Raw genomic sequence first — 26,533 nt, 5'->3', positions numbered from 1 at the left:
TACAAAGTGCAAAGTTGTGAACTGATAATATATTCTGTCTTCAGTTCTCACATATTTACTATTGATATTTCATAGAGGAAAAAACTCATTTAAAAAGCTCATTGATTCGAATTGAGCCCATCTGGAAAACTGCAAACACTGTGCCCTATTTATAAAATAATTTAGTTGAAAATGATGATCATTATTTTCCAGCTGTAATGTAAAGATCATTTTTCTTTGACACTTTGCCAAATGTTAAGTCATATTGGAAAAAATTCACAATGGTCAATGAAACCTTTCAAAGTAGATATACTAGAGGCTTCATATATGAGTAATGTGAGCAAAATTCTAAATTAGGAGATAAAAGATGTCTAAAGAGTGACAGAAAAATATGATGGATGTTTAATTAAAACCTTAACACAGTAAAATACATTGCTGAGAATGAGATAAATGTGCTTGGATTAAAGGGAAGTATTCAGAGAGGGATTAATGGCAATGTGTCTTTAACTGTAATACGGTTTTACAAATTTAAACATTCACTGTTGTTTGATCACCTCTCATTGATCAAAGGTTTATGACAGTTTTTTAAAAATGAAAACATTATGGTGTGTCCTCTTCTCCTTTATGCACTGAACTTAGCACTTTGGGACTTCCTGCTCTTCCCCATATTCATAATGGCCATGAAACATATACATTTTTATTCGATTTACAACATTAAGGCAGCTATAACTGTGCAAATGAAGACATGAAATAGAACTTCTAGAACTGCTTTGGGAGGCAGCAGGAATGATGGGATAAATATGTCTAGGGTGAGGAGGTATATTTTGTGAATGAATGGTAAGGTGTATTTTAGTGTAAAACATTTTTAAAAATTTAAACTCACAACTCATTTTTAAATCACACTTCGTATGCTACATGAGAAAGGCTGAGAAAGATAATGAAAACTCACTCATAAGTATAACCTCATACCACGTCAATTTTTCAAATTTTGTTTTTTGCATTGTCCAGTTTCCCAAACCCTCTCCCTTTACTAGTATGATTACTAAACTTTATGAATATCCAGATAGCTACTTAACTGTACACTGTTGCTGTTGAATACTGTTCTACTGTTAGGGGAGATAGTTATTCCTTTTCGTATATTTTTAATGTAGTAAGACTGTAGGTCAATATTTAGTTTGTCTTATGTTCAAATTACAATTGTAGATCTCTAGAGAAGTCAAGAGATATAATCTAGCTATGGAGTCTTAATGTGTTTTTATAACAAGTCTGAAAACTCAAATAGGTACTAAGAACCATTTTTCTATGAGACTCACAACAAACTAACTGTGGTTTCTTTGTACCTTCAAGGTTTTAGAATTCCAGTTTCAAGTAAGACTGAAGAAAGAAAAATGAAATTAAAGTGAGAGTATTAGGAATATGAATTATTTATTTATCATCCCCATGCCTTTCAACATTTGCTTGGAATTCACAAATGAGTGTGGGATCCACACCAGAAAGTTCAATTTATTATTTTCGGGTTCCTCTTATGTTCACAGATATTAGCAATAGTTATCTGAAATGTGTATCATTTTACATATTGAGTGAACTATTTAATGGAAAATTAAGTAGTCATTTGCTTTAAATATAATCCTTGGTTCCTACAATTTTCTGTAATAATATAGTGCTTTATTTGTACTAAACCCTGCCTGGATGAAGAAGCTGCAGGAACTGGTCTCCCAATGGAGATCACAATTTGGATGCTCCACAGGTGATTAAATTGTAGCAGCCTTGCAATGCCTCCATCATTTTTACTGTCCAGCGAGTTTTTCCTCTTTCTCTGTAGCCAGCAGAGCCCTCCATGCACAATAGCCAGGAAAGCTGCAGTTTCCCAGGCATCCCTTTACTTTGTTTCTCAGTCTTTCACTGAGTCATATAAATTGCATACTCTCACCTGTTAGCAACCTGCCCCTTCTATCCCTTCCTAGAGCAGTTGAACCCAAGCCCTCATCACCACTGTAGGCTAATGAAATGGTCCCCTAATAATCCATCAATCATTTTGCTTCTGAATGTCAGCCACTGATAAATTAGAAAATCATTAAATTAGCCATAAAACGTCCTTAAGATTTTATGCAATTCAGCCCTTGTCTGCTTCTCTCCTCTGGTCTCTTTCCAAGCTCTCACCTTGAGATCTTCCTGTTACCAAGCAAAATTTTATATAGTTTCCAAACCAGGCTGTTTCCTGACTGCTAGGTTATCTATTCCCGCTTCTCATCTTTCTTGAAGATTCTTTTTCTCTGGATATTAAAAAAATACTAACTTTTATACAGACAGCTCAAACAGATAAAGTTCTTCACCCTTTCTGATGTCTCCTGCATAACACAGGTGTTTTGTAACACTAAGGCAATAAGTTAACAGAATTTTCAAGCAATTAATGCTTATGTCAGGGCCAAACAGTAAACAAGCAGTCCCGACTCAAGAGTACCAATGTATAACTGAGACTGAGGTTAACAGGATTTCAAAATAGCCCCCTTTAGGTAGAATAGGAGAAATAAATAAATACTAGGTAGAAAGGGGACAAGGAAATCAATGTGTTAAAATTGTCCTTTTAAGGAAAACTGTAGCATCAGGACAAAAAAATTTACTCAAGTCTTTTTATCCCTTTCCAGGAAACTTAAAAAAAAAAAAATTCTGAGAGGTCCCTTTTATCATAGACAGGTAAAAATATTACAGGAAGGCAGATAGGGCTGCTCTCTCATCTGGGGCAGAGATCAAAAATCATTACAACTGTGGCCACAGGCTCATCTGTTGAGACCAGGCCTCCAGATAAAAAGAACAACCAGACCAGAGATAAGTGGCAACACCTGGTCTAAGGATGACAGACAGCAATCACCTCTTCCCTCAGAGTCATCACTTCCTGTGAAGTTCTTTGTTCTATCCATGCACATTTGCTTCATGACTTGCTTGCTACTTAGATTAATATTATTTAGGCAACTATACTTGTAATTTTGTTGATTGATCATAACTATAACCCACATTGTACCCACGTAGTTGTGCTCTACAAAACTTCTCCTGAAAAGTGGTGTCCTTGACAACCCACCTGCAGGCCTCTCTTGTCTCTCTGGAATGGTATCTTTCCACAATAAATATTTCTATTCTTAACCTCCATTGTTCTTAAAATTCATTCTTCGACTTTAGAGAACACAAACTTAGTGTATCAGAATCTAGCAGGTTGAGAATTATGATGTTTCCCTTATATAGGTCCCAATATCATTCCTGTATCATTTTTATAATAAATCTCTTAATCTGGGTTCTTAACCTGTCTTTTTCACTTGTAAAGTCCACTTCCTCCATCCTCAGGAAGCAGTAATACTGGGGGCAGCAGATCTCATATTCAAACACAGTAGGTAGTTTGCATAGTAACCTGATGGACAGAATACTGTACACACCCTGCACCATCTATCTTGATAATACCCACCCCACAAATGTACCCAGCTAAGGTGTCTCATTTCTCTGAGCACCCACACTCTGCTCTTGAGTGCATTCTATGTCTCTCCCTTAGAAACCCTTCTCATGTCTTCTTTTTTGATACATTCTTTTTCTGTGGTGGGAGTCAGCAAACATGCAAACTGATTTTATCAGGTTGGGATAGGTTCTTGATTTTAGCCTGGGGAACCTCTCAGACAGCCTGGTGGCGGCCTGATAGGAAATAAGCTAGCAGGTACAGTATTTGGTGATGAAAGTAAGAAACAAATCAAATACTGTAGTTAAAGTATTACAGACAGCTAAATTAGATAGAAATTAATATGCAGACAGAGATTGGGCCCTCAAGAAAGTCAGCATTAAAAAAAACATAGACCACAGAATTGCGGCTGGACACAATTAGTATCATCTGGTCCCGTGGGCCAAGATAATCATCATTCACCTAAGTGGTGGTCAAATACCTGGACCCAGAGTTTTCACTCTGACCTCAAAATGCCTTTGTTCTTTCCATATACCCTCGCTATATAATGCGATTCCCTATTGGATGAGAATTAGCTAAGTGCCTCTACTTGTAATCTTATAGGTTGATTAGAGTCTGACCCATACTGTAAACCGCATTTTGGTTTTTGATGTATAAATTACCCCTGACAAAGGACTTCGGTGGCCACCCACTTGTGACCCTTCCTGGAATCCCAGGAACTATTTCTTTCCCCCATATTTGCAATAAAACTCTCCTAACTTTCCCTTTGCTTCATGACTTTGTTCCTTGATATTGAGAAACCACAAACTTAACACATTTGACATTTGACAGATTGGAAGTTACATTTTTCCTATATCAAAAGGAGCAGACCACACATTTCTTTGGGAAAGAAAGCAAATAATTAATCAAAGGAGCAAATACACACGTCTCTAAGAAAAGGAAGCAGGTTGTATTGGCAAACTGGATTTCAAGAGTACAAATAACCCAGTCCTGAGACCTCTATCCCCCCTTTTTTTTTTTAAAAAAAAAATGTTTTTTTTTTAAAAAAAATACATTTTTTTTTAAAAAAATGTTTTTTTTTAAAAAAATACATTAATGGCATTCCTTTGAGGTCCCATAAAATTTAAATGTCTTCTTCCTGTAGAGTGGCTTTCTAGCCAAGCTTTGCTGTCCTTAACTAGACTATTCGTACAGGAACCAATTTCACTGTCTTTTATGGGTTTGTGTCCCTAAAGAAGCCAATGGTGTTCTTTTCTGTGATAAACTTTCCCATTAGCCTTGAACCTGGCCTGTGTATGGTTTCCATCTTATATAAGAAGACTTTCAACCATCTAAAACTCTATTGCATGTATCTTTTCACTAGGCTATTTTTCCATGGTGGAAGTAAATAAAATTGCCTCTAATACATTCATCTTTTGGTTTTCAGAAACTTGCAAAGTTTTATAAAAATAAAAAAATTCCCTACCTGGTTTGTCAATAGGTATTTTAGGTGGAAGTCATATTTTTTTATTACAGTTGACAAACATTGTCTGAAAAGAAAAGAAATTTAGTTAAAATTTGGTGGTGCATTTTATACTACTTTGAGCACAAATATTTACAACTGTCTTGTTCACAGTTCAATGATAGGTAAGGCATAAAAAGAAGTACACTTGATATAATTTATAAACATTTCATATGAGTGTCTTATAAAGTTTGTATAACTTGATAGACCATAACTCTTTCCAAAATATAATCCAGATTCAGGACAACTTAAATTTCTCTAAGTATGACTGGATTCTAGGGTTTTATTTTATTTTATTCTAGAGCTTTGGTGTCTGGAGCAAAGAATTGAGTGAGACAAGTAAAAAAAGGTAGCAGAGTTTTATGTTCATTAAAAGTAGGAAAAGAGGAAGGCCACCGAGGAGCTCACGATGTTAATAGTAGATGTTTTTTTTATCTCTCCTTCTTCAAACTGAAGTCAGATGTAGGAAAATTAAATGATTCCAAAGACACTATTTTGAGACTCCTGATTTGGAGCTGGTTAGTCAGAAGCACAAGTAAACCCCAGAGAGGTTTGCAGTTGGCATCTGAAATGTGTTATACGTGCTGCTGAGCACTTAGGAGACTAGACCCTCAACCTGCAGGACCTGACTCTATCTCAAGGTAGAAGCTGTCAGAACTAAATTGAATTTCACAACCTCCAACTGCTGTCCTCTAAAGTTCTGACTATTTGCTTGCTGAAGGGGAGTAATTCCCATACTCTTGAGGGTCACAGAAATCTAGGTTGATTGTAATATTGTGGCAGCAGAGGAGGAGCAATCTGTTTTCAATTTGAAAGAGAATGGTAATTAGCATCAATAAATGTGAAATACATGAAAAGTTATGGAGAATTGCATTTGGAAGCAATGCCAATAGCTTAACAGAAAGGATGGTCTTTTCACCAAACTTGAGCCTTTTTCTTCCCTGAACTTCTTTTCCTGTTCCAACTTTATCCATGCTTAGGTGGAAGAAAGATGATTGAGTAGACATTCTTGTCCACTTTGCTGTTCAAATCATTTTCTACATTATGATCCTTACCTCCTTATTTATACTAAAAACCTCTGAATTCAATAATGAATTATGTAAAAACAAAAGCAGCATTAAAAACCCATCAGTATATTTTACAACAACTGCCTTTTCATTCTCTGTGGTTCTATCACTTTAGATGGAGCCATTCATCAGCTCTGAGATAAAATACTAATAAAATCCAAATGATGATGGAAATACAGGGAAAGAATCATGTTTCAAAATTATAAAACTTGTTTCTAAAACTGACAAGACTAAGCTCTCTCCCTTTCTATCTCTCTCTCTCTCTCTCTTCTCTCTGCCCATCTTTAATTTTTTTCCTAGATAAATTTATTTTTTTATAAAAGGAAGCTACAGCCTTTGTTAATACAACATATACACAAGAACTCATACCTGATCCGTGTAACTAGTTATAAAATAAAAATCTGAGTTAGATTATGGCTAAAATCATTCTAGTCCTAGGCATTCTATGACTATAGCAAAGCTGGATATTTTATGAAGGGTAGAGGGGAAGAGACACACCTTAAAGACACAATAGAAAATAAGGCTTTTGAAAATTTCAAATTGGTCTGATTTCAGACTTGGGCAAGTTATGCTGTCTCAGTTGCTTCTAGGCTGCTTGATCCTGAAGCTAATACATAGTATCCTTCTTCAGTATTCTCCTTGTGGGGAAGGATTAGATAAGAACATATGCAAAATGCATAATCCACCATGAAGTGGTGACCATTATTAATAGTGAAAGCAGTTTTAAATCATATTTTATATTAAGGTTTATTCTGAAGATTTAGGCATGTACTTCCCAAACTATGTTTTTGCTGGTTGAGCTCAAAACAATTTAATTCCAAAAATATTCAACCTTAGCACTGATTTCCTCTCCCAGTTTAGGGTTCTATTACCTCTATTCTTTCAAATAATATATGGTTATATTTAGTTATAAGAATAATTAAGATATGTCCACTTCCTATCACTTGTATTTTCTAATTTGAATTCCAATTTATTTTCAAGGTGTTCCGGAAGGAATTTTAAGCAGAAGATGGTGACTTTCAAAGTATGAAAATTTAGTTTTGCAGAGTTTACTTATATTTGTATATCCAAATTCACAAAATGGATTAAAACATCATTGAGTATACAATAATAAGCTGCAGAGATATGTTAAAATGAATGTTAGATAGTTTTGGAAGGTGCTAGCAGTTCTTCAAATATATTGAAATATTGTGAAAAACAGATAATTCAGTTTTCCAAAGGAAAATATCTATTAAAACTATAATAGCTTCCACAGAACTAGTGAAAGGACAGATTTTGCAATGAACTGAAAAATATTGTGAATTAGCATTGGAGAACTCAGTCAGTGTCTGGGAACAGAAATAAAACATCTTACCTGGATACTTTCCAAATGTGCATAAATTCTAGAAGCTGGTTTAGGTGCAAGTTACTGTGGTCATCGTCAGGCTGCAGAGAGCAGAATATATTAACATTTGTGCAGGAAATAGGAGTGAATAGCAGATAAAATACATCTGCAGTTACCTGCTGTCTTTTTATCCATCTATTTTGATAACTCTCATTCATCATTTTTATAGTTTGTCTTACTGATGTTACAAGACTCTCCTTAGCTACAATCTTTCTTTGCAACAGTGAAACAGAAACCAGAGGTTCAGGTGAGGCTACATTTAGGTGAACATGGAAATACATCTTGGCATCAAAGGTCAAACAATTTCTTTTAGTAAGAAGAAAACAGGTTTTGAGGCACAGTTCTCTCCACATGCATGGTGTCCTCCTTCTTGCCCTTCTCCTTAGCCTCCTCCTTCTTTTCTTTCTAAATATGTACAGGCCAAACTCGCCAAGAAAGTGTAAGACTCTAATGTGCCAGATGAGCTGGAGGCACTGGATGGTCTCCAGTTCTGCATTTTTCACTTTTATCATATCTTGCTGCCAAAACATCAGTCTGACAATTTTCCAATTTGGTTACATTAGATTATGTTAATGAATGACAATTACTGATAAATCTAAATTCTAGGAGTTACTCTTTGGTGGTTTATTTCCTGTCCAAATGAGCAGGAGCTATGCATCTCCAATGGTACACACACACACACACACACACACACACACACACACACACACACACACATTCATGCATGCACATACACACACCTCAAATAGATTCTCAGGAAAACCCTGTGCACCTGAGCAGAGAATGGAATATTCTATCATGTCACAGTATTTGATGACATAGTGGTGACAAATTTGTGTGGATGGAGTCCCTACATGTCCAAGTGTAAATAACCTTGTGTGTCACATGTCCCAAAGTGGTCAGATTTCCCAAAGTGCCCATTATAGTTGTTGACAGAAAGCATCAGAAGAAAAACCTTTCTCTGGATTTTCCCTCAAAGGTCAGTGATTTTTATGTTGGTTTGTTTTGCAAAGAGGTAGAGAAGAGCTGAGCTCCATGAAAGGAATAAGTCTTCACTGGAAAACAATCCTCTGACTGGATGCTGTGGAAGGGAGACACTTTACAGAAACAGAAGGGAACTCCAGGGGCAGATGAACAGCGTTCTATAGGAATGTCCATCTGGTATCCAGGGAATAAGAACAACAGAATCATGCTGGTGACTCAGTATTTTTTCTTAAATGGAGAAAGCTAAACTTTAGGTATGTTAAGCTTTCTAAAAAGGAAGGAAAAAAACCCATAAAATAAGAAAATTGGAAAAGCTAGTAAATATTTTAAATTAATCTATTTATTTATTTTTGTTTCCTAAGGATTGAACCTATATATTTCTTTCTCTTATTTTCTTTCTTATTTTTGTGACAAGATCATGCTAAATGGCTAAGGTGCCTTGGTAGGGCATGAATTTGTGAACTCCTGTCTCTTATCTTTAGCCACCCAGAATCCTGGAATATTACAGGTGTGTGCCACCATACCCAGTGTAGGTACTATAATGTCTTCTTTCAAAAGTTAAAACCAAAGCAAGACTATAAATAATTTTATATTATGTATTGACAAATAATTAGATATATTCTTTTGAAAACTTATGCTACCTATTAGAAACCCTTTCCATGGTGCCAGCTACTGGAGACACCTGTAGTGTGTCCCTAGTCTCCTGCCAGATATTATGGCACATGGCAGGAAAGCAAAGAAAGAGCAAGAGACAAAGTAGAGGGGAACAGCAGGGCCCTGGCACGATCCGTGCCCTCAGGGGACAAAGACTCAGAATCTCCAGCTAGCCTTCATTTTATTTTGCTCATACAAAGGTAAGGGTGTGGCGACTTTCCTGGATTGGTACAGAAGTAGTGGTCCAATGTGAGTTCAGCATCATAAAGGAAACAGGTTAAGATCATCCCCATGCATGAGTGCTATTTCCCTATATTGTCCTCGGCAGACTTCATCCCTCTCTATGAGCTTCTTTGGAGAGCGAGCAGAATTTCCACATCCCAAAACCAGATCATAAGACAAGGCCTCAAACAGATTCTACACCACTTCATAATTTGTGGTCCTTAACATCTACCTATGCATATTCACTGTAAAAATCACTTTGTTCGATTTCCAGAGATGCTGATATTTGGGAGTGGTGGCTGTCCCTTGTCATAGTGCCATTTATTAGAATTTTTTAAATAGTGTCTCAAAATGCTGGAGAAAAATTTCAACAATTGTCCATGAAATACACGGTTCATTTTAGTTTTTTCCAACTCTGAAAGTCACACACTGGTTTAAGAAAGAAGTTCAAACCTATTTTCTTCATAAAAATTCTACTGAAAAAATTGTTCTGTGAATATTCCCTTGAGCTAAAAGGAAGGATCACTTGTTTTTATGATTAGTATCTACAGTGTTGGCAACATTTTGGATCAACTTGGAGAGAGGTAAAGTCGGATTAAAAATTTTAAAAGAAATTTAGTCTTTCACATCACATCCAATCAAGGCAGAAGTTTTAAGATTTTGAGATGAGGAATGATTTCTACAGACCATCAAATTGCTTTGGTGAACAATCTTTTAGAACAAGAATTAAGACATTGTATTTTACTATAATATAATCAAGCTTAAAAAAGAGAAACATGTTGGATGTAGCTTTGCAATGACTTTTATAATTAGAAAAACCTAGACAGTTATAGTCAATGATTTCAGCAAATTTTAACTAATACAATAATTACTATATTCATAGTATTAAGGGTAGAAGTAATATCAAGTCCCTTTTACAGTTTCACTAGAATGACAATGTAATTGTTTGCAGATGTTTAGCTGACAACTGAATTTCTGAGAATCAAAGAGAATTCTGACAGTTTTTAAAAAATAGATTTAAGAGAAAACATTTACTGTCTCTATAATATCTATATAAAATCCAAGGTCAATTATTTTGCATATAATAATTCAAATAATGGATGAGCATTATAAACAGATAAGCTGTGTCAGTTAAATTAAGTTAAGCCACCTTATAAAATTTACATTAAAGCCAAGCTAGTCATTTTTTGGTCACATGCTGTAAACAAAGCTTAGTAAGCAATTCTGATGAGGCTTCAGATAGAGATTCTCTTCATCAAAAACTGTGTATCATGAGAGTACCTACTCGATCTAGTTACTATGCAAACTCAAGTAAGAAATACAAGAGCGTAAGTCAGTGCTTGATCCTGGTAGTATCACTTATTATTAGCCAGTGAAGCCATAAAATTAAGGTGTTGTCTTATGACATTGAAGTTCTTCATTACTAAAAATTCTAAAGTTTTTTTTTTAAACCTGGTTTTAATTTAACCATTTCAAAAGTTTACTCATGGTGTTGAAAATACAGACAAATACGGGCATGCAACTTAATTATGTTTATGATTTAGATGTCATACTGAAAAAGACTAGTGACAACTGTACATAATATGTTCAGAGATGACTATGTTCCTAAAAAAGATGACAATGCCAATTGTCCACTCTTTGGATGATATTATAATACTGTGGGAACTATAATTGAAATACTTTTGCTCAAATTTCATTTCTCTTGTTTGGTAGCTATCAGACTTGTAACTGTTGAATTAATCTCTTTAATTTTTTGGTACTTTTAATTATATATTTTGGGGAAATGTATTTATCACTGTTTGCTGTTAGGCTATGTAATTACATGAAGCACTGCTATGGTTGATACATTGTGTTAACTTGAAAAGTTTAGTAGTTTTAACTGAGAGACTCAGTAAGTAGCCAGGAGTCTTACTTTTATAAATATCCTCATCCTGTGCAATAGGATGGCACTGATTATGTGAGTACTGCACTTGTTCTGGAGGAAATGAGTGGCCTATGTATGATATACATAGCTCTGGCTCCTGCCTTGAAGTGCTGCCCCAAAACCATGCCTATCTGCCTTGGAGCCAGCTGATTATGGACTGAAACCTTATGAACGGTAAGCTAAATAAATCTTTCCTTCCTTAATTTTGGGTGTTTATTGTTTTGTTCCATCAATGAGAGAAGAATAACCAAGACACACATCAAGAGCAGTACCTAGTATATAAAATAGATGCATGATATAGTTATTATTAAATACATATGATGTTCCAGTGTCTAAGCTATGTGAATATAACACTAGAAAATCAACCAAAACAAGTAAAAATATGCACCGACCTAGAATTTTGACCAATTTCTCTAAAACTCACATCTAAAAATCACCGAGAAGAGCATGCAAATTCTAGGTCCCCTTTGCCATATAAAGTAGGTCAGATGCTATGTGGAGTCTATAGACTTACTGGCTGGGCTCAAATCAAGCTCCTTTCTTCACCAGTTCAATGACTACAGTCTTAGGAAAGTCCAAAAGACTCCCTGGGATTCTATTTCTTTGTTTCTGGTGCTGCTTTCCTCATAAAATTGTAAAGGTTAATGTGATAGAAATGTTAAAATCTCAGACAAAATATACGCTAAATACATATTCTATCAGAAGAGTGGAGTTATGTCAATTTTAAAATAAAGCTCAATTTATGTGAGACTGAAATGTTAGTGTTTTATGAATTATTACACCAATGAGATAAATTATATTTTAGAAACATGCAAACTAAAATCATATATTTTCCCTTCTTTTCCCATGTTACAGTGAAATGTGATGAGTTCATCTTTTTTCTGCAATATTGAGGGCAATTTGAACAATGGTAAGTTTATTAATACTGACAATATTAGTTGCACTTTATAACGTTTCTTTGTAGAGCTTACAGATGAATATCCCTGGAGCTGTCAACAGCAGAGAGGCTGGAAACAGCATCTAAAGGGTATTTCTAAATGACTCTCTTTTGGCCTCATTATGTTCTATTCCATATAGATATATTGCAACCTCATGTACCACCTGACATTTTTTATGATGAAACACCTTTTATTAGGGGAAAAAAAAGAATCATCACTAGAAATCCGTTATCTGATAGAAATGACAGGATGATAGGATTTTTGCTTAAAGCAGGTAATTGGAAGTTTCTACAGATAAAACTGCCAGATATCACAGTGTTATTGCATACTGTGCAATTTGAGTTGGAAGTAACTCAAGACATCACACAGGCAATAAAATTCACATCTAACAGTGCAAAATTGTGTCATTAAAGCACAGTAATCCTTTTCTAGGTAGTTTTATCAAACATACTATGAATATTTATCTGTTGTGATTTGAGTTGCTTTGTTTATTGGAATAAACAGTCTTCAGATATAACAAGAGTTGTATTATTTTTCTCATGCCCATGGTTTTTCTTTTACATGACATCACAATAACCTACCTTGTAACGCTATCATATGATGGGTGGTCTCCAGGGGTATAAACATTCAGTGTATAACACTAAGACTGCTCCCATCATGTTGCCTCAGTTTAAATTAACAGACCTTTAGTGTAAATATTCCATCATGTTCCAATAATTATTCCCAAATAAATATATGTTTATGAAGTTATATCATTCTAGATTTCAGAAACGTAGATACATTGTCATTAGATCTATTCCTTTGCTAACTGAAACCACTGTTAAGAAAGTCTTACCTTTCGGGATAACTTTCCTAGAGCTGCTGTATTTTTCTGTAGATGAAGTTGAATAACAGATTTGTTTTTCTGAAACATTTTGTGGCTCCCCAAACAGTGATCACTGTAGAAGAAAAAAATGAACACAATCATATCCTCCCATAATCCCCTAAGTATGTGTTTTCTTAACTCATTTCCTATTAGTTTTGGAACACAGTCTGGTAAAGTCTGGTGCGCACTATGAGTGTGTGTGTTTACATAAACATAATGAGGGGAGATGCATATCTAAATATAGTTGAAAACATATTATAATTTTCAGAAATATATTAATAAGTTAAAAAAATTGGGTACCTTTAGCGAGCTCATAATTCAGTAAAGAATATTTTACGTACTTAAAGTGTGTTTTGCCCAGCTCTCAAACCAGAAGGCAGTAAGCTTCAGAGAGGTCTAGTTGATGCTGCAATGCTTTTGTGGGGACTACTTTGGCATAGAGATGTAGTAGAAATGTCACAGGCTTTGGAGACACATTTACTAGCTCTGTGACTTAAGTAGGCCAATTAAACTAAAGCTATGTGACATTCAATACTGTCTTCTTTAGAGTTAGCATTTCACTGTCTACATTCAAGTGTTCACAAGAAGATTAAACAGTAAAAAAAGACATCAGATTTTAGGTATTTTTAATGGTAGGGTCACATTTTTTTCTTTCTTTTTGTCTTTTTTTTCAGTAAATATTTGTCAAGCACAAATTAAATGATAAGAACAAGAATTAGTGTTTTGAAACCAATTGTTTTAATCAAAATCTGGTTCTTCTGAAACCAAAGGACTTTTATTATACAATATCCTTTGGAACTTTAAATTCCGATTCTTAAATTGGGACTTTAAACTCCGACTCTTGTTATTTAAAAAGACATTGAGTTAGAGGATTTTGTTGAAAGGATCTTGGTTAAATAGACAAAGGACTTCAGGAAAGAAAGAGATCTCTTATAAAAAACTTTGGAGTGATGAAGTTGTAATTTACTAAACCTTATGACTATATTAAAACACAAATAGATATTACTTTGTTAATATCTATGTAATACTCTTCAAGTTTTTTGACAATTGCTACTTTTAGTCCCTGTCACTTTAGGGTTGTATTAATTGCATTGCCTTTGATGTCTAGAACTATGCTTTTCAGCTCAGGAGCCACTAAGTACAAGCGGTTGTTGGTTACTTGCACTGAGGTGAATCTGAATTGAGACGTGCTCTAAGTGTAAAGAACACATTTGGTTTTGAAAGCTTTTAACAAAACATGTGACACACCTCAAACTTCATTTTGATTACATGTTAAAATAATATAATGGAAACACTGAATTAAATAAATTGTAGTATTAAAATAGTCAATTGCTTTCTTTTCCTTTTTTATATTTTGTTGTAGTAAGAACTAAACCCGGGATTTGCACACTTTAGGCACATTCTGCCCCTGAGTTGCATTTGCAGCTGTTTTTGTTTTGAGACAAAATCTTAATAAATTGCCCAGACTGGCCTTCAACCTGTTTTTGTTCTGCTTCAGCCTCCTGGGCAGTAGAATTACAGGCATGTGCCACCATACCCAACTTCTTTTTTTTTTAAATTGTGGTTAATAGACAATTTAATGCTGGTAGGTGGCCAATGTGACATTTTAAGTGGATTGTGTTAATTTAGAGGAAACGAAAAAGAAGAGAAAAAAAAAAAAGACACTGAAGGCTAGAAATAGGGGTGATATGTGTAACTTAATGATTAATGGAGTAAGGAAAATTCCACATGAGGCTTCTAGGGCTCAGAAAGCGTAGAGTGAAAGGTTACCAAACCAAGAAAAATAGATGAAAAGCTAAGCTGCAGAGATGGGCAGTGTGGAGGGAAAGGTTTGAACTAAGAGAACAGTTCACTAAAATAATCATGTGGCACTGGAACTATTCCTTTAAGATTATACACACAGATTTCAGAGACAAGTGCTTAGTAGACTTTAGTGAATAATCTCAAATACAATTTCAACAGTTTAGAAAGATAAATCTATGATATAGTCAAATTTTAGGGTATATTCTATACATATACTGATACAGCAAGATTTCTTCACATTTGTTATTTATTCTTTCAACAAATATTTGATTCAAGCTATCTTCTAGTTACTATTTTAGGAACTGTTATGAATGTGCTTGTCATTTAAAATAAACACTGAGAGGCAGAACCTTTGCACATGATTGCCTCTATTTCCTACTCAGAAATAGCTCCATGTTATTTAAAAGTATTTCTATGAAAATATGTTTACTTAAAGAGCAATCGATGACCTTGGCACCAAAATAATATGCAGATACTCAGACTTGTCTCAGAGCAAAAAATTAATGTCCGAACTATGAATATTGATTTTCATCATCCTAGGCCTGCATTTCAAATCCATATCCCTGAGCAGGACTCCTTAATTAAAATAAATGTACAGTCTTGTTTTACAGTGTAAAAAGTTTCAAATGTTCTTCATTCTTTGTGTGGGAAGTACTCACAGAGTTAGATTGTGAAATATTAATATCAATATGTAGGAACAAATGTATTTCAATTTGGCTTTATAAATATTGAGAACCAGGACTGTTGACAGATTTTAAAGATATTTCCTTCAGAAAATTCAGTAATTAAGCTGAATCTCCAGCACAGTATGAGGTCGAAATATTGAGCCATTATACTAAAATCTTAAAATATTAATGATGCTATTATTACAGCTATCAGTAGTGCTGCATGGAGTGCATTTTGAATAGTTCTGCATGTGTGTATGTACACCCACAGACAGACACACATAACTTTCATTCAGCATTTTCACTTTGGAATTTCTATGATGCAACATTTATCACACTGTTAATTCAATTAAGATAGTCATTTCCACCAACTAAATAGTCTAGATTTTATTCTCAAAGTGGAGTTTAAAGTTGATTCACACAGATAAAGAGCAGTGGTGTGTGTTGCTTTCAAAAGACAAAGACCTTCAAATTTATCGTTATTTTGCTTTCAGGGGAATAATGAATAGGAAAAATTAAATTTCATGATTTGGAGGTATAGTTACAAGGTAAATTCTAAAACTAAGTATTTGATATTGTAGGAGAGGGTAATGCTTTTGAAAAGAGATGGTGTACGGAGCACATATTGATACCCATGCATATTATTCAAGAAGAGACTGGACCAAAAATTGGAAGCTTTCCTATTCAAATTCAGAATTTTGGGGCTGGGAAGTTAGCTCAGTGGCATAAGTGCCTTCCTGGCTAGCGCGAGGTCGTGAGTTCCATCCCTGGTACTGAAAAAAAAAATTGACAAATTTTCCTAGGAACTTCCTCCAGCCTTTAAAAGACAACTATTGTCATATTCATTTAAATATAATTATATTCCTTCATACATAGAGTATGAATACATTTCAATTTGAAGATAAAATTAAATTGAATATACAATTGAAAAAGTTTTTAATCTAGAAGAAATATTTTGTATTAATTTGCAAGTACCTCTCTACTAAGTCTTAGAGTTATAACAATTAAGTAATAGCAAAGTAATCTATATAAATGAATTTAACTGAAACAATCAATAAGAAAATCATAACAGGGATGATGGAGCTCTGTGTCCTTTTCAAATATATTTTCTAAACTGCAAGTAGCTCTTTTTGGATATAGATCCAAAATTGAAATACAGACACCCTCCCAGGAAATCAGAAATAGAGATTGCATTCCATTTCAAGGTTTCATTATTTTGCCCACAAAATCTCCAGAGGAGAAATATTCTGCAGCCTTTGCTAATATAAAGCATTCAAAAACTGAGATTAAAATAGCAATTTCAGTCTTATTAAAATGATTCTGATTCCTTTAAAATAATACATATATAATTCAAAAGTTTTCTAGCTAATCATTTTTTAACTTAAGAAATTAGAGCACTAGGCTATTTAAATTTCAGTTGATTCAAAATTGGGAAGTTTATAAATATTAGCTTTTAAAAATAATGTTTTTAAATAACAAAGATAATACCTGCCTATTGGCTATTATAGTCCTAGGAATAATGAAATTATTGTTGTACCTATATTTAGGCATGATTTGCCAAGTTTTTCTTGGCAAAGACTGTTTATCTAGTCTATTGTTTAATGGTGCTTGCATAATTTAGCTCCTTTTAAAACTCAAGTTTGAAATAAGCTATAATTCTTACATGTTGCTCCTAATACACCATTGATATGCATCTTTCCTTAGAATGCTGCTTCCAAATGAAATAATATACAAACCATTCACTCTTAAGTATATTTGTTTTATTTCTGAGTTATTGAACAAGAACCAAATGTAAGTTTGCATACTAAGTTATTCTATTGTTGTTAGTTATTTATTAAGGATAGAAACCAGAATTATTTTTAGTATGTCAGGAAAAGTACCATGATGACAATCTAGAAACTGACTTTAAGAATCCTAAGATAAATGGTTTGAGTAATAGAACACTCTCTAAATTGTGTGTGTGATAGCTAAGTCATGCTGAAGTCTGTTCCATTTACCCACATGGTCCTATGATTTTGTAAGTGGAAGAGTACTAAAGTTAAATCCGAAAAGTCATAGTGGAATAGATTGTAACTTGAAGCCTTAGACTGCTCTGCATGTACTGAACATAATCAATTTTTCTACATTTGCTAAATGAAATCTTTCACTGAGGATCAAATAAGACTCTTCTTTCCTACACCCTGAGATACATACAACTGAGTTTTTATTCATAACGAGTGAAACCTATTAACTTATACTTATATAACTTAGATTTTTCCCATTAATCATTAATAATTTGATTTTTCCTTGGAGTACAAGTAAATTCCAACTTATAATCAAATGTTTGTTGATCAAATGAATGCAACTAATTTAGGGTTAATTAAACCTATTTTTCAAATAATGAGTTTTTAGAGATTATTTTAAAATTCTAGTGAAAAGGATTTCCTTTTTGGGAGAAAGCAGGAGACAGAAAGGGGACTCCTGGTAGCCAGGTCAATCTAATCAGTGTTGATGATGAATAAAGAAGCTGATGCTGCTATCTTGATAGGAAAATGAACAACTATTTCAAAGTAGTATTTTTAGTCATCACAGGGCTTTTCATTTTACAATAAATTTTTAGTGCTCTGACTTCTAACACTCTTTTGTCAAGTTTTGAGATTTAAAAAAGAAATGTCCATTGAAAGCTCATATGTACGGAAGTGGAGCTTTTGGAGGAGATTGTATTGTAGTGGTGGTAACCTCATCCATGGGTAAATAAATCCATGATGACTTTTTATATGAATGTGCTCTTTGGAAGTGGGGCCTGGTTGGAGGAAAGCACGTCTTGGGGATATAACCCTAAGGAGAATATCTAGCCCTTTTCTGGCTCTTTCCGTTGACTTCCTGAGCTTACTTACCATAGAGATTTCTGTCATCTTTCTGTCTTGTAGCCAGCTGACTCTGGGCTGAGCCCTCTAAAACCACGAACAAATATAAACATTTCTTTTTTTAAATTGTGTGTGCCAGATATTGCATCCCAGCAATAAAAATCTGACAAATACAGCAATAGTCAGTTTTTTAAAAAATGAAGGAAATCAGGGATATAAAATCTGGCCATACCTATAAGCAAAAGACCCAAGTAGAATTTTCAAGTAACAATATTCAGTTTCTTTTGAGGAAGCATTTCTCGTGGTTACCTATTGACAATCTAGTCATGATTTATTCATCTGAAGCTTTTAAATGCAGTACATTTTCTTATTTCACACAGCAGCTGATAAGGAGAATTATTTTAAAGTTGATTAGAAAATAAGACTTTCAGCAATATTTTAAAAGAAAGAAATTACTCAAATACATAGATGAGGAGTGATAAATACACAGAAAAATCTGCATTTCTGCATATTGAGCTAGAGAATAAAATTATGAAGCAGTATTGTAAATTATATGTATATGAAAGTATATGTAAAACATGAGCCATAGTTACAAGTCAAGGTGAAGGTTAAAACAATTGTCATTCTTTGAAAGGAAGGAATATGCTGGAATACTTTAGGGAGCAGTCTTTTTATGGTCAAGTTCTTTGTATCCATGTTTTACCCAACAGGAAAGAAAAGATGTACTCCTTGTCCTCAAGTCTACCTATGGATAAATTAGGCTGGACCACTCTACTAGATGAGATCCTGTGTAATGGAAATATGATGCTTGCCCTCCATGCAATTTACATGGGGGAACTAACAAAGAACACAATGAAAGAATTTAATATCTCTAATGAACCAGATGATTTCCATTCTTCTGTTATTTCTATCATTTATTCTGGTTCTGGCTTGCTGGTTCCATATTCCATACTTTACATTGCTGATAGTTTTTATTAAGCTTCCATGTGCCTACAATAAAGTTTCTATGTTAATTTTTTAATTATCAGGCATTTATAGATACATTTGATAGGGAGAGGTGGTGTAAGGGTATGTGAGTGCATGTATGAATGTGAGTGTGTGTGTGAGAGGAGGGAGCAAGGTTTTTCTTTAGTGTCAATAATTTTAAATGAAAGGAAAAACTTGTGACACTAAATCAAGGTGATTATTAAGTGGGTTGCAAAAATAAAGTTTGGTGAAAAAGATAATTTTCATTTTCTAGGAAAGTTATTTATTTTTGCAGTATTTTATGAGCTATACACATCTTAATTACTTTGTTGATTAAGTTCAATTTTTATACAAGTTTTGTTCTAGAAAAGTGAGCAAATATTTTTCTTTTGAAGAATACAAATTATGTAGTATTATGATACTTTGAAATATGAACTGTGGACCTGTAGCCTAGGCATCATTTAGAAGCTGTTGAAAATGCAAATTTCCAGTTCAATTCAGAGGTACTGTATAAAACTTCCTTTATCAATTAAGACATTCTAGTGACTTGCATAACACATTAAAGTTTGAGGACACAGTGGTACTATATTAGTATATGCATACAAACATTTACATAATTATGTTTATTTACATTTCCCCAATTTTTAAAAATTTTATATAGTAACTTGCTAACTTTGGTAAAGATATACTTAAATAAAATAACAAAATATGAGTTAGAGAGAACACACAACATAGAGAATCAAAGATACATCTTTAACAAAATTGTGAAAATGCATCCTGAGTGTATTAGTCACTTTCTAATCACTGAAACCTAAAATCTGAATGTAAAGGAAGAGAAATTTATTTAAAGGAAGAGAAATTTATTTGGAACATGGTTTCAGAGGGTTCAGTCCACAACCGGCTGTCTCCAAAGCAGAAACATCATGATGGAAAAGCCTGGCCAAGAAAAACTACTTAACGCCAATCATCCAGGAAGTCGTGAGAGAAGGTAAAACCTAATACAAGAAGAGGACTTTCAGGGTCATGTCTCCAGTGACCCACCTGTTCTGAGGAAGCCTCTAATTGCACATTCATCTAAGAAGTCTTCAGTGATTAAGCCATTGTTAAGTACGGGAATCCCCATGATCCAGTCGCCAGCAGCAAGCCCATCTCTAAATACATGAAACTTTTCAGGGACATTGTCTGTTGAAATCATAAATATAACATGGTTCCAGAAGACTTGTATAAGTTCATATCATTATGTGAGATGCATTTAGGTCATCTCTATGAGTCACCAAAATCTTAACAATTTTGACATTGCTCAGAAGTCAAAGTACAAAATTTCCTCCAAGACTCAAGGTCATCTCTTAGTTATTAGCCCCTTGTTTATGGAGAAGAGGAAGGGAATCACAATGAGGGAAAGAGTAAGAAAATTGAAACTAATCAGCAAGTTATGTATTTTGTATATCATTTTCCCAAAGTGAATGTAATTGTTATATATCATTGACATACTAATGAAGTTTTAAAAATTAAAAACAAGGTTAAACACATGTGTCACAGAATAGCACAAGGTAAGCATTCTCATCCCAAAATGGAGGAATGGGGACATAGAAAGAAATCAAGACCAAAAATCTTCATAGCAAACATTAAGTCCGTATTTCAATCTCCATCAACCACGGCAGTTGGTGGCAAGAGGTGAACTCCAAAGGCCTTGGGAAATCCTACCTTTATAGTCAGTTGTAGTCCATTTGACCTCTTTGCTGGACCAGCTGTGCTTACTGTCTATTGCAGTTCCTCTCTCCTGATTTGGCTATGCTCACTTCCAGTGATTTTCCTCAGCACATGTTCTGCATTTCTGGCCTTGCACCTTCCTGGTGTTTCTACGGTACCTCTGACTTCAGTCTTACAACCTCATGTATTGTTCTTGTCAGTGACATATTACTTGGTAACCCAAGTCTTTCTTTGAAATCTTCATGGAAGCCCTCATGACCCTGCAATTTTTGTACTCTGCATGCTTGTAAAATAAACACCATACAGATAATGCCAAGGTCTGCCACAAAGTCCAGCAGTATTCTGGCATGTTGGACCATGGCTGCAGTGAGTTTTGGGTGCCTAGGTAGTTCAGCTTGGGGATACACATTTCTAGGCAGCCAAGTGAACAAGGTGGCTTGGTGTTCTCTTCTCAAAATGAGATTTTGTAAAGGAATTTACTTTTTCCAACCTATAGCTTAGAGTGGGTGAAATCTTCCAATTCTGGGGAGTCCTCAAGGTATTTTTCTTATGGTTCTGGTATGATTGTATTCGTATTTTTGGAAACTACCCTTGCTGGATTTCAACTTTACACACACCTCCTACCTGGCCAACCTGCAAAATTTTTCAGATATTTAACCAGCTTTTCAGTCTTCATCTCATTACAAATATGATTGAGAGCAACAATATTTATGCAACAGCCTGAATATGGAGTTGCATTGAAATTTCCTTTATTTATCTACCATCTTTGAATTCACCCTCATGGGCCAGGGATTTAGCTCAGCGGTTTGAGCACCTGCTTGGCAAACATGAGTTCAATCCCTGGCATAATAAACAAAAAAACACAAATAAATAAATTCAACCTCACAAAAATTTTTAGGAATTACATGGATTAAATGTATAGAAGTTGACTTCTGGGAGAACATGGCAGATAGATAAGAGCAGCTACAGACACTCTCTGAGATATCCCGCTTAGAATCCAGGAATGGTGCAGTGCAAGGAGTCCTAAGCAAGGGGAGATACACCCTGCTGACCCAGGAATGAACTAAGCCGAGAGAAACTAACTGGAAATGCAATCCCAGTGCTATAACAGGAACAGATAAAATCTCAGTGTGGAAACTGGAAACCACAGCACTGGAAGCCGCAATTTGAATTTCCTGCTGCCGCTGCTGCGTCCAAATCCACACGGCAGGGAGAGAGACGTGCAAAAGCTCTGAGAGTGGGAATCAACGATCGGAGTTGAGAGCAGGACTGGCAGGGAGCCCTGCATCAACTTGCAGTGAGTGAGCAGAATGGGGACCCTTCCATCGAGTAGGAGGCTCCAGCAGAGGACAATCTGGGACTAGGCAGACTAGCTGGAACAGGATGCTGCAGTGACTTTGGTTGCATATTCCCCTCTCAAGTGGGATTAGTGTGGAGCCCTTGGCCTGGGTGATGCCGCAGGCTAAGACCCAGTAGGCTAGCCCAAACCAGGTCCCAGTGCCTGGCAGTGCACCCTAGAAGTGAAGCCTTCAGTAGGTTGACTTATCCAGGAAAGGTAAAAGCAAAGGAGGAGAGAAAACACGCAATATTAGACACAGCACCAATAGACATAAAGCGATATCTCTGGAGCCTCATAGACGAGTTCAACAGTGAAGCATTTAACGAAATAAAGCAAGATATAAGTAGAATAGTTAGAGAAATGTTAAGCACCGCCCAAGAAAAAACAGATGGTGGAATGGAAGAACAGAAAAAAAGGGGAGAATTGTTTGATGGAGAAAATTGAGAAAACATAGAATATGTGAAGCAGGTTCAAAGAGATTACTAGGAAACTAAAAACTCTGTTGAAAGCTGGCATAACAGCCTGAAAGAAACTAAGGATAGATTATCTGAACTGGAGGGCAGATTTGTAATGTGGGAGCATGAAATGAAAAACTTCTTAAAAATAACAAGAAAATGAACAGCAACAATACAAAGGCTAGAAGATGATAAGAAGACCTATAACTTAAGAATTAAGAACATAAAAGAAGAAGTAGGGACACAAACAAATGGACTACAAAAGCTATTCACAGAAATGATCCAAGAGAATTTCCCTAATTTAGCAAAAGGTAAAGATACTCAGATGTATGAGGCATACAGGACCCCAGCCACCTACAACCCAAACAGAGTTACACCCAGGCATATAATAATCAAAATTCCAGAAATCCAATATAAGAACAGAATATTAAAAGCCATCAGAGACAAGAAACAGATCACTTACAAGGGAACACCCATCAGAATTACAGCAGACTTTTCAGCACAAACCATCAAATCACGAAGAGCATGGGGGGAAATAATTCAAGCTTTGAAAGATAATAACTTCCAGCCAAGATTGATATATCCTGCAGAACTGTCCCTAGAAATTGATGGAAAAACAAGGTGCTTCCAGGATAAAGAGGAACTAGGGGAATTTGCAACCACCAACTCAACTCGACAGAGAATACTGCAGGATATTCTAAAAGAGGAAAATACCAAGATTCCAGAAACAGTGGCAGAGAGGCCACAATGAATGGAGCAGAAAGTGAAAGGAAGAAGACAAACTGACAACTAACAACAGAAAAAGAGCTCAACAGAAATGAGGCAGAGAAGGTTGGATGGTAGGAACAGCTATTTTGGAGAAAACAAGACATGATAATAGCTAGTGCTGATTTAGTATCATCTTGTTTTGAAGTCCCATCAAGCTTTTATTCTTCTGTCTCCATCGGTCTTAACAGGTTATATCTTATTGGATTTTATTATATGTGATAATATAAACAAAAACTTTTATAGACAAGGAGATTATACAGAAACCATTGTTCATTTTCTGATAGTTGGTTCTAAATACCCTGTAATACTGTCATTCTCTTGAATGGTTTTACATTGTCTTGATATGTTTGGTGCTACAGTATACGAAGTTATACTCAAAGATTTCAAGGAAAGAGATGGTAACTACTTTTATGTCAGGATATCTTGTGGTGAAACACTATTTTGCTTAACTGGTTATGTTTTGACCTGTGCTGTTTTGTTGTTATGCTCTCTTTTATCTCAATCTCCCTTTTAAAATTATTTACTTTTTTATTTTTAATCTTTTTAATCAAGGGAAAAATAAGTAAAAAATAGCAGGATATATTATAGTAACCCACTTTGATTTCCTATTAACTTGATTTGAAACCCTGTATTGCCCTCACCATCTTGTTTTGATTGATTTTGCCCTATTCTGCTTTGCTTGATAGTACCAAGTTCGAAAGTATAGGCAGTAACTGTGAAGACAATAAGATTCATTATGACGCCCATTCTGGTTGACTATTATCTTCTCTTAAAGTCCTGTAATGTCTCCAATGTTTTGGTTTTATTCTTTACTGTTTTGTTCAATTTTATTTAACTGATGGTATAGGCAATTCTTTTTAAGATAGCAAGAGGCAGTATCGTAACCATTGTTGATCACCTTGTATTTTGTTTTTACATTATGTATTATGTCCATCCTTTTGATTTGACTGACTGTGTTCTGTTATGTCACATTTGATTTTATTCTCTTCAAAAAAAAGTAATAAGAACTGTGGGAGTAATAAAACCCAAAATGTGTAATTGTCATTGTACAAAAGAAAGGAAAAGAAAGCGCTTAAAGGATATAACTGCATGTATATTTAAGTGTATAAGATAGATAACCATATTACTGAGTTTTGTTGGATCATTGAACAGAACTGTTTGCAGTCTCACTGTTTGAAAATCCACTTTATATGCTTTCATTTTGTAACTTGAACAACTATTTCTAAGATAACAATATGTAATCTATTAACTAGTGATTTCCTACTGTTAATTTTTTTGAAATTCCGTATAACTTGTAACCTTTTTCTGTTTTTTCTTTTTCTCCTTAAATAAAATCTAAAAAAAAATTAAAAAATATATAGAAGTTGTTTGCCAGAATATAACACGACCTCTAATCTGATTTTCATTAAAGTGCTTGTTTCCATTTGATTACCATTTTCTAAACTAAACAAACACAGAAGGCCATGTTTGTTGAAAAAGAAAATAATTTATTCAAAGCTACATCTGGGGAGACGGAGAGGCCTCAGTTTGATACAAATCATCACCTCACTGTCTGCAGGTGTGCAGGTGCCTTTCATAGTAAGGAAGAGAGAGGAGAACGAATACAGTAAGTCGGCAAGGAACTCTAGACTTGCCTCATCTTTTCAGCCATTTTCCTCTAAATCTCTTCCCTATAGAACCAAACTGAATCTCAACCTCCTGGTACCAGAATCTGCATATTATGCTGGTCTGGGTTTAAGAGAGGAGGAAATGGGGGTTTATGCTCTACATATGAGGAAAGTAGAAGTCATTTGTTTCTAAAGAAAAAAATTCTATTCATTTCATCCTACTGGCTAAAAGTCTTCATGAGCCTGTCTTTTACAGTCTGCTTTTCTACCAGCCTCCTGTTTTTCTGAAAATCAGAGTTATCCATCCACCTCTGTTTACAGCATTCTAAGACTTCCCGAGTCAGTATCTCAAATGTTTTCAAATTTCCCCCATAAACCTCAAGTTTTGGAACCATATGTTCAGTATAGTCAGAGCAAAACTGCCCACCTTCTGCACAGCTTTCTGTTTTAACCATTTTCACAGTGCTGGGACCAAACACCTGACACACACGATTTAAAGGAGAAGAGGCTAATTGCACTCTCAGTTCTAGTGGGTTCAATTGATGGTGGACAACTTCATGGCAGAAAAGCCTGATGAAGGCAAACTGCTCATCTTGTGGCAACCAGGAGGCAGGGAGAAAAAGGAGGGCCCAGGACAAGAGTACATTCTTCTGGGTCACACCCACAGTGACCCATCTCTAATGGCACCTTTGACTATGAACTCATCAGTGGATTAAAGATGTTTCTGTGATCCAATCACCTGCTGAAAGCAGCAGCTCTAAATGCAAGACTTTTGGGAACATTTTGGATCCAAATTGTAAAACTGACCAATGGTTTTTAACTGTGATGGAGAGTGACCTGATTATGATGGGGTTTAGACACACTACCCCAAAACAATGGCATCTTGGCATTTGAGAAAATGGTGATGGGGGGGGGCAATTTTGTCTTTACTTCACTCTTTTCTCATGACACAAGTCAGGAAATCTTTATTCCAGAAATTGTTTCCCCTTGTCCCCCTAAAAGAAGCATCCTTATTCCCTAAGGACACAGACTCAAGAAGAATCTCAACAAACAGGCCTGCTCCATCCCTCTGTCTGTGGTCCTGAGCTCCTTTTCTCCTTGTCAGTTCCCATGACTGTTAAGTTGTCGTCCAACCTGGACATAAAACCACGCAGGGCTCCCTGCTTCATTCATGAAGGATCCTATGTCTTACAAAACTTACGTCAAAAACATTTGTGTACTTTTGCCTTACTAAACTGTCTTTTATTATGAGTGCCTCAGCTTAGACCTAGAAATAGGCAAATAAAGAAACTATTTCTCCCCTACAGCTACTTCCTGAAAACTTGATTGGTTCATCAATACACTATCTAGAAAGAACAAAACAGTTTAAATGCTAAAGATTTATTTATCATTTAACTAACTCAAAATACATAAAATA

General features: G+C 35.0%; 1 protein-coding gene across 3 annotated transcripts in view; it reads right to left on the bottom strand.

Moving 5' to 3' along the window:
* Pik3c2g (phosphatidylinositol-4-phosphate 3-kinase catalytic subunit type 2 gamma) overlaps positions 1–26,533 on the bottom strand; it is a 289,635-nt gene that overhangs the window by 239,969 nt on the left and 23,133 nt on the right. For all 3 annotated transcript variants that reach the window (XM_063237587.1, XM_063237588.1, XM_063237589.1), the window contains exons 5-7: positions 12,928–13,030; positions 7,341–7,411; positions 4,884–4,947 (exon numbers count right to left, since the gene is read on the bottom strand). In XM_063237587.1, the coding sequence (XP_063093657.1) occupies positions 4,884–4,947; positions 7,341–7,411; positions 12,928–13,030 (238 nt within the window). The remainder of the gene's footprint in view (positions 1–4,883; positions 4,948–7,340; positions 7,412–12,927; positions 13,031–26,533) is intronic.

This window comes from Cavia porcellus, unplaced genomic scaffold (assembly GCF_034190915.1).
Source record: "Cavia porcellus strain 051 isolate PalLab524CR breed Dunkin Hartley unplaced genomic scaffold, mCavPor4.1 scaffold_27, whole genome shotgun sequence".
NCBI lineage: Eukaryota > Metazoa > Chordata > Mammalia > Rodentia > Caviidae > Cavia > Cavia porcellus.
Note: the sequence above shows the minus strand (reverse complement) of the source record. Positions and strands in the feature narration are given on the sequence as shown.